This window comes from Dermacentor andersoni, chromosome 1 (assembly GCF_023375885.2).
Source record: "Dermacentor andersoni chromosome 1, qqDerAnde1_hic_scaffold, whole genome shotgun sequence".
Lineage (NCBI taxonomy): Eukaryota > Metazoa > Arthropoda > Arachnida > Ixodida > Ixodidae > Dermacentor > Dermacentor andersoni.
Window position 1 is genome coordinate 260,226,092 of NC_092814.1, and position 14,599 is coordinate 260,240,690.

General features: G+C 44.7%; 1 protein-coding gene across 1 annotated transcript; it reads left to right on the forward strand.

Annotated features, from left to right (window-relative positions):
• Nucleotides 1-1,487: 1,487 nt before the first annotated feature.
• Nucleotides 1,488-14,317, forward strand: LOC126548434 (uncharacterized). The gene is made up of 5 exons (XM_050196581.3): nt 1,488-1,659; nt 10,097-10,158; nt 10,294-10,383; nt 13,213-13,239; nt 14,174-14,317. Exons 1-5 carry the CDS (start codon nt 1,581-1,583, stop codon nt 14,234-14,236), a joined length of 321 nt encoding a protein of 106 aa, XP_050052538.1. The 5' UTR covers nt 1,488-1,580; the 3' UTR covers nt 14,237-14,317.
• Nucleotides 14,318-14,599: the final 282 nt, after the last annotated feature.

The window sequence follows — 14,599 nt, forward strand, 5'->3', positions numbered from 1 at the left end:
TCTAATGGATGCCGTTTACAGAACCGCAATATCAGTTCTTGATGCAGAGCTATGAATTTGTAAACTTCGTGCTTCCATTTTTTTGAAACGGTCAAATATTTGAAAATCAATTTAAGGAAATTCAAGCCCTAAATCGAAATTCCGCTTCCAACAGTCACTAGAATTTGACTTTCTCTTTCAAATGCAACAAGTTTCATCAAAATCGGTCCAGGGGTTATCTCATAAAAACGTTTTTGCGTTTTACATGCATTTGAATAGGCCGCGTCGGAGTTGGGCCCGAGCTAAAGCTTCCTCTTAAGTACTCTGCGATTGGCCGGCCGCTTTCTTTTATACTATGTGGAGCAACACGAATTGCAGGCTTGGGCTTTTATGCTAGAAGTGTTGTTAGAGAAAAAGCTCCAACCAATTAGTAAAGCTAAAATATTAGTAGCGAAGGCGGGTGGTCAATGACATGTTCTGACGAAAAGAAACCTTTGTGAATTCACCCCTCTTTCGTAAGTGCCGTCCGCGACTGACCATCGTCGCGGTGATCGTATCTTTTTCACGCGGATCGCTATCACAATTGATACCAGCCAAAGAGGATATGCTTTTATACAGGAGACGTCTTCTGAATTTGGGCCATGGGGCCTGCCCCTCGTGATAAGATGGACGTGGTAACGACATGATCGCGGGGGCAATGACCGATTGCGGACGACATGCATATCACGTATAAAGATCTGTGAATACGGGGCCGACGATTGTTATCATGAGCGGCAGAGCAGCACCGCGCAGCAAGAATAATCAGAGAAAATAAATCCTTAAAGACATAGACAATAACGCAGTAGCAAGGCTTGGCAGCCTTGAAGCGCGATCTCATAATGAGGTTGTTGTTTTGGCACATATAAACCCCAGAATTAACTTTCTTTAACGCAAAAGACAACACGCTGCTGTTCCATCGCGGAAAAAAGGCGGTCGCATATCCACCAGCGAGTTTGAGCGTAGCTATTCTGACGGCACGAAGATATACCATTTTTTGAGTATGATGAGCAAGGACGGGGGCGTTGAGGAAGTTTGAGATACGCTGTACTCACGTGCTAGGGCGTCTGTGCTGGCTGGCGACATCGCGGCGACAGTTGGTGACGAAACAGGAGGAGACTCACACGCTCATTCACAAAATGGAACATGGCAGGTCGAAATGGTCGGTCAGAAGGTGGAATACCATCGTAGATTTGAGGTTTCCTGTCATTCAATATCACTTAGCCCTTGAAACAAAACAACCCGCCATCTTTTTTATTTCCCGTGTGGTTGTTTTATTACGTTCGCAGATATGTAAGAAGGAAAGCAATACAGTTACTAATAAAAAAGCAAGTCGCGAGCACAAAGTTTTGTGACGAGAGAGAAAGAAGGAAAACTTAAGAAGCTGCATGGTTGTCCCGGTCTTTAGTTTCCTGGATCAAGGATAATGGCAAGAAAAAGCGTGCATATATAACCGTAGCCGCAGCTGTTATTCCAGCGAGCTCACTGCACCACTGCTTTAGACGAGTCTAAGTCCCTCGGTGTCCTAGTAGTTCTCTCGCTGAAAGAATTTCGAATCTTCGAAAATGAAAGTGCTGCTTCTCTGCGGACTCGTGCTCGCCGGAGCATTCATAGCTGAAGCTGCCGATGGTAAAGAACTGTGTGGTAAGCAAGTTTTCTCCTTCTTTCTGTCATTACTACTAATATAACCATAACTAGTACTATTAGTATTAATATGGTATAATCTGCGCCCTAGGCGCAGTGGAGTCGCATATGTGTTCATAGTTTTTTGCCACAAGTGAGAATCTTAACTTAAAGTTAACGAGAATATCAAACCCTAGCACTTGAAAGAAGAGAGCACGCATAATCTTTTACCAGTATATCGAAGGTGACGCAATGTAGAACAGTAAATACTGTCTAGTGACGTCTTTAATTAAGGTGTGTTTAACACGCCGCTTTATCTTGAAAGGCTGTAAGCGCTTGCTTCTGGTTACGCGCATTTTGGTAGTGAACAAACAAAACAAATCTGAGCAGCAGCTTATACGTCGTTCCATTGGCTCCTGAGACGTTTTCGCGCAGTATTATGCTATCAGCTCTTGCGTAGGTGGAAGGATCTTTCCACCTATGTAGGGCTAAGCATCCAAGTGGGCGTTTAGGTTGTAAACTGTAATCGTGTATAGTTCTCCTGTGCACTTTGCTGCATGCCGTATCTGTAGTTCTCTACAGGTGCGAGTCGTACCTTCTATCATGTCTCCCACGCCTTTATTTTTTTTTCTAATGTTATTCCTCACGCCAGAACACAGCCCCGCATTATTCTCGTGTTCGGTGCGTTGTCGAATCCTTGAGCAAGCGCTTTAAAAACTGCATAGCGACGCTTCATTGAAAAACCGCAACAAAATTGCCGCGTAAGAAGGGCTTGAGGTGCAGTTCGAAAAAAGAAAGACCATTAATTCTTTCATGAAGCCTACCTAGTCATAATTTAAGCATGAGAAAGGGGCCGCAGAAAGGTGGAGACTTCAAATGATAAACAATGGGCAAGCAAGGGAAGTGTCAGCACAGACGGGGGCACCTGATGAAGACAAGTGCATTTGCCGAAAGATTGGCTTCGCGCTCAGGCTTGCCTTCTTCGCTCACTGTTTATGTCCTAATTCAAAGTGTGCTTAATTTGCATTGCAACTTAAACACACGCAGAATGACTAATGGTACTTACATCGTCTAGGTTCAGTTGGTTAACTGGTGCTTCTTCGTTTCTTGATAGCATGAAAATGCTATCCGATGCCGACAGTGTCGGCCCCTTTTGTTAAATGATTTGTGTGGATACCTTTGGTGCTCGAAGGTACCGGCTATGCAAACAGTAGATGGACACAGCTATAGAAAGTAAAAGAAGCAGCCACGTTGAAATGGCTGTAGTTTGCTGGGTAGAGCAACCGTTACTTCCGCGAAATTTCCTATATAATCAGGCAACATAGCGCATATAATACCTCCGGTTAATACAGACACTTTGCTTCGCAGACAAAGCTGTCCATAGAGCTACTCGTTCATAATAACGGGATTTAGAGAAGAGCGAATAAAATTCGTTGAAATATACATCTTTGCTATTTTGGATGCGCTACTAAATCAATTAATGGCAGACGTAGTACATTCTGTCCATATGAACGAATGCAAACGCGCATCGGCTGCTTTTCTTGGCACTGTAAACTACAAAAACTAAACAAAAAGAAAACGTTTTTACTTGTTTAAGGTTGTTTTGCACTCGACGTATGAGGTGCCCAAAGTTAGCACTTTCGTTCATATACTGAGGATGTCCACTTTATCGACAGCATTAAAGCGAAGCTGTTTACATCTAGCCTCCGCGTGCATACCCCGCATGTGTTCTAAGGGGGGGGGGGGGGGTACCCTGGGGGGCTTACGTCCCTATCGGGGACACGGCGCGTGGACAGAAATGAAGATCGGAAGGGGAGAGGGCGAAAGAGTGTGGTTACGGCACTGCAGCAATGGAGCCGGGTAAGGGAAGAGGGGAAAGAGTGCGGCGATGGCGACTGTGCCCGTGGTCTGCGCTTCTATGCTTACAGCGTCACTTGCATCGGTGGTGCTGGCGCGGCTGCAGCAGTGGTCGCGGCAGATGCATGGGAGGTGCGGTGACCGCGGCGGCACTTGTTTCGGGGTAGTGTGGTGCCGTATGAAAAAAATTGTATGATTTCATAATGTATGCAGCACATGTATGCAGCCCATGTATGAAGCTAAACAGCTTCGCTCGTAATCCGTCCCCATATGTATGTTGCGGCTCCACAGATTTTATACAAGGGCATCTATATTCTCATCTTGGTGTTAACAGCGCAAACGTAGAAGGGACACGAGACGCGAAGACGACACCACAAGCGCTGACTTTCACAAGCGCTGACTTTCACAAGCGCTGTTAATGCCAGGATAGAAAACCAACGAGCCCAAGCTGCTATTCTAGCGAAATATACATTCTTATCGCGTCAGCTGCTTGGACAGCCTTTGTATATTTAAAAGGCATAAAGACACTGGAAAATATTTTATCCCTGCAAAATACGTACATAATTTAAACAGCACATTAACGCGTATTGCCCCTCCAAATCTCACCAGGGTCACACTAACAAGGGACGAATTTAGTTGTGGATATCTGTATGCCAAATGAAACCAAGCTACACTTTCGCTAACCGCGAGTTCAAATTATATAAGCTTCAAGAAGCCCTTCAAGGGGGGGTTTGTAGCAATTTCAAGGTGGTATACAATTCATCTTTATATACTACCATGGGTGAACAGCTATTGTACAACCCTGCAATTTCTTTCAAATATCACGTGAGTCAGTCAGCGCCGTATAATGCACCGAAGGAAGGAAGGAAGGAACGAAGCTGGGATAAACAGAAAGACAGGGAGGTTAGCCAGTTCTTATACCGGCTGCCTACCCTGTGCTGGGGAAAGCGGGGTAAGGGGAATAAAGGATAATAGAAAAGAGATATTACAAATAAAGGATAGAAATTAAGAGCAAAAAATACAGGAAAAAAGGAAAAGAGAATACGGCACTGCTTAAAGTCGGTCTCTAAGACCAGTTCTTCGCAAGCAGCGCAACAACGCTTTGAAAGCCTTCTGTGCTGAGGACGGTCTCGGTTAGTGCCCCTGGACGCTTTCCTCCGACAAAGGGCGTTTATCAAGACTATATATCTAGCACTTTTGAAAGTTCTTTCTTGGGCGCACTGAAACGGGGACACTCACAGACAAGGTGGGCGATTGTTTCCTCGCAGCTACAGTTATCGCATGTAGGGCTGTTCGCCATTCCTACCCGAAATGAGTACGCGTTCGTGAAGGTCACGCCAAGCCACAAGCGGCACAGAAGTGTCTCCTCGCCTCTAGATAGTCCTGACGGAAGGCGGATCCATAGATTCGGATCCAAATTGTGGAGACGAGCGTCGGTAAATTACGCCGAGTTCCACTGTGCGAGTGCAAGCTCACGTGCGAGCGAACGAAGCCCTGTAGCTGCGTCTGTTCTCGACAACGGTATAGCTACACAGTGGGGACCATCATGAGCAGATTGGGCGGCCTCATCTGCACGGTCGTTTCTGTAGATACCGCAATGGCCCAGTATCCACTGATAGGCTATGTTGCATTTTTTCTCTATTGCGGGGTGAGGAAGAAGTCTTATGTTAGTGACTAATTGCTCATTCGGTCCATGACGAAATGGCGACATAATGCGTTGGAGAGAGGCCTTGGAGTCGGAGAAGATTGACCATGTCTGTGACGGTTCTTCTGCTACGAATTCTAGAGCAGCACAGAAGGCGGCGAGTTCTACAGCCGTCGATGATGCAAAATGCGATGTCTTGAATTTTGTGGTGGCGGACTTCGCAGTAATAACCACTGCTCCTGCTGAGCTTGCAGAAGAAACTGAACCATCGGTGCTAATGCGAAGGCGTCCGCTGTGTTTCTCAGGCTTGTTGTAGGGCTAAAAATGACGTTTGTGTTTTCTTTTGCATTTCAGGAATGGTTAATGCACTGAGTTACATGCTAAATGTGGGATCAGTAGAAGTAAATATGGCGCTGGTGTCTGCGTGCGCTGCCAGTGTAGCGACTATGTCATTATAGGAATGAGAGGTAGTACATCAGTTTGTCTAAACTTTGTTCTTTCGGCTTCGGGTCCAATCTTATGCTTCCTTATATCAAACTTCTTCAAGATATGTTGTCATTGTAGATTAATTTTGTGGTATTGATTACTTTCATTTAGCCTATGCTTTCATCTAATCGAGTGCTTGGAGTGCAATTAAAAGAAAATAAACTACTTAAAATTTCTAAATATTTAACCACTGCAAGTGCTCCAGACACTGCTGAAATTTTGTTTAAATGTAGAAGTGTTGCGATTCGTTTACGAGCTAGAAATAGTGCTACGGTTGGAAATTAGCGGCTGGCGTAAAACACCTAATGTCTTTAACGAAACTGTGTGTGGCTAGCCCCCAACACACGTGAACTGCCCACAAGGAAGGATTAAGTAAGCATCAATGTGCTTTCTCAACGAATCCACGTCAAACCGAAAAAACTCCAGAAGGAATCTCAGATTCTCTCTGCAGTTGAAGGAATGTAGTCACGAGATTAGGGTTCTCTGCATTTCTGTTCCCATTATAAATAACCACCCTAATGCCTGTCCTGAATATACATCAAAAGCTATCGCTCCTTGAGACACTTTAATGAGCTAGCTTGTATGTTGCGTGCTGTGCTTCGCTTTGTTTACATTATCTGGGAATTGCAGTGAGCGTATCACTTCATTTCCCGTCATTCCTATCTGTAGTGGCATGCTACGCGTGTTGCCAGGCAAAGGCTATCCAAGATTCGTTAGGAACCACGCTCAATCTCTCTCTACGGTAAGATGGAGCATGGTGATGAAAGAGAACATACGTATGGAGGCACGCAAACTGTGCAACCATGCAACCATCGTCTCTCAAGCAGCTCTCGTAACGCACAGTAATGCATTGTGTTTTGATTTGAGCTCCTCTTCTAATCAATATGTTTCACCAACTAGCCCAACAACAAGTGCTCCTACATAACAATGCACGTTCGATATGTCCTCGCAGCGCTAACAACTCAGAGGTGGGAAGTCATCCGTATAACAGTTACGAGCAAAACAAAAGCGAACTTAAAGCGCCCATTGGAGCGTGTTAAACTGGCGTTGAAATTATATGACGTTCGCAGCAACAGTGGTGATGCGCTCACTTTTGATTTCGGACGAGTAGTGCTTCAAGCTATTAAAGAGCAGGAACTGGGGTGCACTCCAACGAACAGCGTAGAAAACGATGGTCAAATTCTGATGCGCTAAGGACGCACTTCGCCGCCGTACTCCGTCCCGCGGTGCTGACCGACTCGACAGTAAGAGCTCAGACGATCAAGAAATTGTTCTGCCGTTTTCAAGCTTGTAGAAGCAGCAGCAAAATTTTTTCATACTTTTCAAAAGATGTGTACAAGTGGGTTTTACTGTGAAAGGCGCATATTTTCACCGTAGTTTATAAAGCAGTGCTGTCTCCGCCCGGGGCGAGTTCTGTGGGCGTGAGATACTTAGGGCTTAATTCCGAAACCTTCCTTTCCTTGAGCCATTTGTTTAACTTACGTGAAGAGGCCTTCATGTTTCCTTACTATGACGTGTGGATGGAGGAAGCAAGTACATTACTTCCTTCACCTGGCCTCACGAAAGGAACATGTCCGTCAGTTCGGCTGTTATCACGCGTTTCAAACATTTTCAAACGTTTATCAAGCATTTTATCACAATTAAGGCTGATAAAAGATTTTTTTAGTTTAATCCCTCTATAACAGCCATATAGCACCAATTTTACTCATTCCATACCATAATAAGCGTGTGTGAAAAGACACACACACACACACACACACACAACAGGTGTTCTTAAATCCATTAGCGTGTTCGCTATACTGTTGAAATCTGTGCTTGCAGCTACAAGGTTGTCAAACAGGCTTCAGGCATAAGAAACGTATGTTATGCCCTATAAGATGAGATATCATGAGAGGTTTTTTGGTAAGTGAAGTAGCTAGAGTTTCTGGACAAATTATATGTAAAGATACATTGTATCTGAAGAAGTCCAACGTGGCTGTCGTATGACGGAGTGAGCAGAATGTCTGGCTTACGCGTAGACTTCCTGGATTCGAATCCACCGCCGTGAATTTCTTCCAAATAATATTTATGGATGAATTATTTGTCATTTGTTTACGTATTACGTAGAAGTAATAAACCGTGAAAACTGCGACGAGATCAGAACCTGTTGTTTTATTGCGATAGGAATCATGTGGACACTCCAGGCAAATTTCCGCCGTCGTCATGGCTGTCGCCGTGATGTTGCGTATAAACTCCAGCTTCGATAACATCGCGGCCGCGCGCCCTGTGCTGTAGGAGCGAGCGAAAGCTTGCGAGGGTGAACCGGGAAGGAATGGTCGCTTGATGAAGTGGTGTCTTCTCGCGCTCTCAAAGGAGTAAGACGGGGATGGTGCGCGCCGTCTTCTCCCGCGTACACGGGAGGGGGGAGGAGCGGGGAGATGTACGCGCGCTAGGTGAGGAGGGGGGGAGGAGGAGGCAGGTTAGGCACATCCAGTGCGGCGGCTGAGCGCGGCCATGAGCGTGCTATCGTGGAGGAAACGTGCGCTGGGTTCGAAGGCCAGCCGACCTAAGATAGCCGATGGCTTCGTGTGCGCTATATTCTCGCGCATCTAGTTTGCGTTGAAACGAGAGGCGGCACGAAGGAGAATTCGGTCGCCGTTGCTGCCGCTCTTTCTCGCCCCGGCATTCCGACAGCGAGTGTCGCAGTCATTGAGTGAGATGCATCCGTGTTAGCCTGTGCGAACGTGACAACGTCCTTGTTAATTTAGGTAGTAAGCGAATCTGCACAGCATTTTATGCAGCTGATAAAATCACTAACCTTAACTTTCAAAAGATGAAGCGCCAACAGAGACAGCACACCAATGATGAAACAACAATGACAGGACAAGGGGCTTTTTGAAAGCTATAAACCAACTTACTTAAGCACTGACCAACATTACTTCGTTTAGTTGTCTAATAATTAGCTATTGCGATCAGTGCGTCGCCTTCCGGCCAAAGCTGTGACATTTTCCCGTTAATTTCACTACTAGTTCGAACGAACGCCCTTGATATATAGAAAATGCGATGCTCGTCTGCCGACGAGCTGAGTAACACCCTCAAGGATGTGACATGTTTACTGTGTAGGTTCGAGAGTGTTCTGCCATGTTGCGTCGGAAGTAAGGTATTGATGAGAGTTGGGCGCTGTTTCTGAGATCCGTGCTCAATTTTTTGTGTGCTGTAGGCTTAACGAAAGAAGCTGCGCTAGCTGTACATGGCCTCCGAGATGCGGTGGCGCTTGAAGCAAGTCATTCGCGCTGCCCGTATCAGAGTTCATAGACTACGAAGTTTGCTCGTACTTTGTTTTTTGAATAGATGATGTTATAACTTGCATTCTATGGTCATAATCATCATCTTTTGAGGAAAAGCTAAGTATGCCACCGTGCCGCTGTTGTCAGTTCCTGCTGAATAAATGCTAATAAAGCATTGAAATAGGTTGACATTTGGTGCACATTTGGTTCAGTTGCACTTTGTGAACTTTGTGGGCCCCTGTGGCCCACAGGCGTATACATCTAGCTGACGGTGCATCCGCTTGCGTTTCGGGTCATTAAGCTCTGTGCCGCTATTTTAAAGGGGTGTGTTCCAATTTTGTTCAGCATTGAAGACGGCCTTTTGGCAGAGAGCTGTGCTAGTTGGAATTTTGACATTTGATGCACCACCAGCGCTTCGCGGGAAATTGGAAATACACTGCACTGAAGACCTCCCTGTCCTCTTTTACTTGCTGATCTCAATACTTCCCATATCGCCATGAAGCGCCGGAGATTCATTAAATGAAGACGGCCTAATCTGAGAGCTAAGAATAGAGCTTCGAGCCGAAGTAGTTGAATGCATTTGGAACGCGCTTCTGCGACTTCACGCTACTTAGCTACGACAAAGAAAGCTAAAAGAATATACCAGCTACATTTGAACGCTTTGCGCGCACGAATCCATGAAACACACATGAATGAAAGCCTGACAGCTTTCATGGCGCAAGCAAACTTTCCGCCGAACTTCCAGACAGGCTGCTCAGCCGCCATCTTTTTCGTACCGCAAAGTAGCGTGGAGATTCGATGCTGCCGTCGTGAGGCTGTCTTCCTTGGTGGCTTTGTGAATGCGTGAGTGCGCCTGCCAGCAACAGGCGGCAGCTCACACTCACAGATGAACATTGCGTAGACAAGCAGGTAGGCGAAGCGATTGCGCACGGCTATTGCTTGTCAAGGGGGGAAAGGAAATTTGAAGGTACGGGGCTGCCGTATACGCTAAGGGAACACCAAGGAATCGTTCCCTGTAAGGACTCCTCGGTAAGGACGCTTTCAGAATTGACTTCAGGCAGCTTAACTGCAATGAAAGGTGCCTTACTGAGGGAAGGAACGTTTCAGATTGTGTGCCTTAACGGCTTGAATGCAGCAGCGGAGAAGTCAATTCCCATGCGTGCACATGTTGTGTACACTGTTTCCTTTCTTTTTTTTTGTGCAGGCATGAGCCATGACGGAATCAAGGATGTCATGAAGTGCATGGCTGAACATGCGCCGCCTCAGGTACCATCTCTCTCACTCAATTAAAGAGCCACCAATCAATTATAATAAAATCTAAATGTCACGTAAATTCAAGCAATTTACTTAGCACTCCTTTCGTAATTCTTTCTACCACATAATCATTTACTCTCCACGCAGATGAAAGAAAAGGCTTTCGAGATCATTGGCGAGAAGGGAGACCACATGGCCGAGACGATCAAGAAGCAATGCGAGTCGGGTGTAGACTTCGTAAGTACCGATTCTTGAAACTGTGGGGCATAAAAGATTACTATAAATTACTATAAAGATAACCTATAGACTGATTTTCTTCTGGCAGAAAGAGGTGGGCGTTCTGAAATTGTAAGGGGCTGACAGTTAGATTATAGCACTGAAATAAATACCAGCGCTGATTAGAAACTTATAGATGCAGTATAGGCCAGAAAAATATCAGCTGACCGCTTAAGGTTATATTTCCACGAGAAAAAACAAAAACAAAAAAAGGAACAGTGCCATAATACACGTTGTACACACAGAGTGATCATTCTAAAGTTTCCCGGAACTTAAAAAAGAAATCGTCTGTTGCAGGTAACACGATTTTAGTCATTGAGCTAGATTATTTTGAGAAGCGGGCATGACTTGCCCGACAAATCGAAACATATATTCAACTAGTTAAAAACATTTACTAATTAACTTATTAATTAAGTACTTTACGGTACACATTACAATTTGTGAATTTTAGCCGGTGAATTCGCAAGGCGTACCCACTTGGAATGAATTTCCAGAATGACACCAGTCTGGAGATGTGCGCCACTAAACTCGCCGTAAAAACGCATTGTTGTTCCACTAACGTTTCTAACAAAACTCTCTTTTATGCATTGAACACACAATTAACTGGAACGCCCATGTATTCTGTCTCACACTTTGCAGTAAAATTATATCTCGACATTTTTGTCATCCTAGAGATTCATTTCAAGCGGATACGTCTGGCAAACTCACCGCTTACAATTCGTAAATTTCAGTATGTACCATAATGTAATCAACCACGAAGATAGTTAGTGATTTTTGCTAATTAGTTGAACAAGTACTTCAATTTCTGGTGCTAGTAATGTCCGCCTCTTTGAATAATCCAGCTCAAGGACAAGAGTTACGCTATCTACCTCATGGCGATTTTTAAATATTTCGTAGAATTCAAAAATGATAACCCCTATATAGAGCTGAAGCTAGAGTTGGTATAACAATTCAGATTGATGCAAGGTAATTCCTCATATGATTCCTCAGCTCGGAGCCATTACATACACCAGAAAAAGGATCGGTCACTTAATGCGACTCAATATAAGGCATACTTGGAAACGAAGTGGAGCGGTACAAAATACGGGTTGCGTGCGCCCTTGAAACTGGCGTTGCTTGCTACCTTTATATTTGCGTTACACGGAAGCTTCTAGCTGCCGTCCAGTCCAACGGCAATTGAGAGTTTCGGCAGATGTTCTATTGGCAGTCGCAAGGCGTATTTCTAGCTAAGTACCGCTCGCTCTTCGATCATGTGATTACACTTCGAGCGCGTGTTGAGAAAAAAAAATTATCTTGTTGTCTGCTTGCTTCTGCGAACAAATGACGTTCGAGTAGCGTTTTATACGTCGAAGAGCTTGTATACGTGGCTTTATAAGAATGAACTTGCAGCGCCCATCTCACACGATTACTTGAGGCGGCCATATCGACAGGACTTTACCCGACTGCGATCGCCGGTCTCAGTTGAAGTCAACTGCCGTTTTGATGTCGATGGGGGTTAAAGCTGCCGGAGTCACATGCACATTCTCAAGGAGCCTTCAAACAGAAGACAATAGAAATCTGCGAGGCCAAATGACTCCCTGCTGCGAGCTTGCGCAAAAGCGCCAATTGTGATTGCAAAATTTGATCTCGATCGAAAGCGACCCTGTGACTGCAGTATAGCACCTCTCAACTGCGATTGTTCTCGGCACCCAGTTGGTTCGACGGCCACTGAAAGAGTCCGTGCAACCGGGGTATTATTCTTGCCAAGATAGTGAAATATTAAACGCTAAATAAGTTGTCGGGAAATTGTCAAACTACTTATTGAGGAGCAGTATGTATTATGGTAGGCCAGAATGCGTATGTACACGAGAATTGGATAAATAATTTGTAGAAAATATAATAGAACATTTTTACTTCTTGAGATCCGTTAGCTTATTTAATTTGTGGAGGTTACGAACGCTAATTCTTTTTCCTCAATTGCCAATTTAGGCGTAACATTAAGAAATCGATCTCGTACATTATGCTATGAGGATTGATATATTGCCTCCGTCATTGAACTCTCTTTGCTCGCTACGTGTTTGTGGACCAACAATAATTTACAGCCACTTTGCGCACAGTGGAAAGACGGTGTGATATCAGTAGACAAAAATTAAATTCTGGGGTTTTACGTGCCATTACCATGATTTGATTATGAGGCACGTCGTAGTGGGGTGATTCGTACTAATTTTGATCCCATGAGGTTCTTTAACAAAGCACCCAATGCACAGTACACGAGCGTTTTGCACTCCCTCCCCATCGGTATGCGACAGGCGTGGTCGGTTTCGCACCTGCAAACTCAAGCTCTGTGGCGGAACACCATTGTCCCTGGCCTACGCGGAGGGTGGTGTGATGTTATTAGTTGTTGGCAAGAGTTCTTTTCAGCTTGCGCCTTTTGCTTATTTTTTGTTTGTGCAGATCTCCTTGGCACAGTTTATTTGGACGACTTGAGTCGCGTTTTACCCGAGTTTTAACAGAGCTAGATTAAATTAAATTTCCTGGGAGGGCATTCTCATTGTGTACGGAATTCATGAATCACGAATAAGTATAGTTGTGGAGCACAAACTACATGCGATTAGTGTTTCATTACGGCGCCTATCAACAATATTGACGATGTCATCATATCCGTTAAGCCAGGTGACAACCACCAGTTCAAAACTATCGTTTAACGAAATTTTTTTTTAAATTTTGTTTTCTTTGTGCTGAGACTTCACAGCACGGTAGAGGAAGCCATTACATGTATAACTGTGCTCCCCTTTTCTTTTTCTCATGCAGGGCGAGATGGTTTCGGCTGTTTTCTCGGTGAGTAAGCTTTTCCTATGTAGGCAGGAGTGCATTCCCCAGTGATTTTTCTATGGACCACATAGAACTGAAGCGCATATCTTAACACTTGCTTTTCGTGAGCCTTCCCGAAGTTTGAAGCCAACACTGCATGAACTCTTTCGATGTTGCGCCTTGCAGCACCGAGCTCAGAAAGGAGAGAGAGAGGCCGAGAAAAAAAATAAGCGAGGCCCCGAAACTGAAATGTCACCACGCATCGCGCTACAAATAAGAATTAATTATTGTTTCTAATGGCACGGACCGCCCAGTCCTGAAACACCGATTCGCGTGATTTCCTGAACGTCAACATCAGTATCGCAGGAAGTCGACAACTGAATCATTTTATACGGCTATGTCCCCTGCGTTAGCAAATAAGCAATTGCAATTGAAACTCACGGAGAATTGTACAGGAAGCAAAGAATCGACAACTGGGTGAATTAGTAAGTGATTGAAAAAGAAAGAGCGCGAACGGAGCAGGGACACAAAGAAAAAGACAACGGCACGAGAGCTTACTCGCAACTAGGTTTTTATTGAGGGCAATAGAAGATATATGAAATAGTAACAGGTAAAGAAAAAAAAAGATCCCACGGTAGATTACAAGTGATTGGAAATTATTCAGGGAACGCCAGCGTTCATTAACAAGCACTCACTCTGAGAACGAATAAGCAAACAGAGTCCACGTCCTGACTTCCTCTAATGAATAACAACACAGCTAAACCATTTGTGTCATATGCTTGGAAGTCACACTCCGTACATCACCGGAGGGGAACACGATAGCAAAAGTTTTATTCAAACTCATGAATAGGATTTATAATGATACCGCGTGATATTAAATAAGTAAAGCTTGTTTAGCAAGAGTACTGCGACAATTGTGTTCATGTTTTCTCACTCTTGTGCTCTTCCTCTCTTTCTCTAGGAGAGAGTTGCGGAAGGTATTAAGGCGGCCTACCGTCAGTGCGTGCCACCCTCCCCGTTGTGAGCAGCAGGATCCAGAAGGAAGCAAGACTGCTCTTGTAGGCTCGTGCAATGCAAGCCAAAATAAATGCGGAAGTGGAACGTATTCACGAGTCCTTGCGTACCTTATTGACTCGCGAAAGCAACGCAGTGTTCTTTACGTTGCCATTCAAATAACCTCAGGGACTAGAAAACACTCGTCGCATCGCATTCGAGTAGCTATACAGGGCGTCCCACATAACTTGAGCCAAGAATTGAAAAATGAAACGTGCGTCGAAAGCGGACTGAAGCGAACGCATACTGTTCGCAATAGCCTATAGTAACTCACAAATTGTTTTGTTTTCACCATGATTCACTAGTTAATTAGGTTTAATTACATACCTTTTTA

Excerpts from the sequence above, each read along its gene's own strand:
- LOC126548434 (XM_050196581.3), top strand. The coding sequence starts at position 1,581 with ATGAAAGTGCTGCTTCTCTGCGGACTCGTGCTCGCCGGAGCATTCATA. Across the intron at positions 1,660-10,096 it reads CGATGGTAAAGAACTGTGTG|GCATGAGCCATGACGGAATC; the intron begins GTAAGCAAGTTT and ends TTTTTTGTGCAG. Across the intron at positions 13,240-14,173 it reads TGGTTTCGGCTGTTTTCTCG|GAGAGAGTTGCGGAAGGTAT; the intron begins GTGAGTAAGCTT and ends CTCTTTCTCTAG.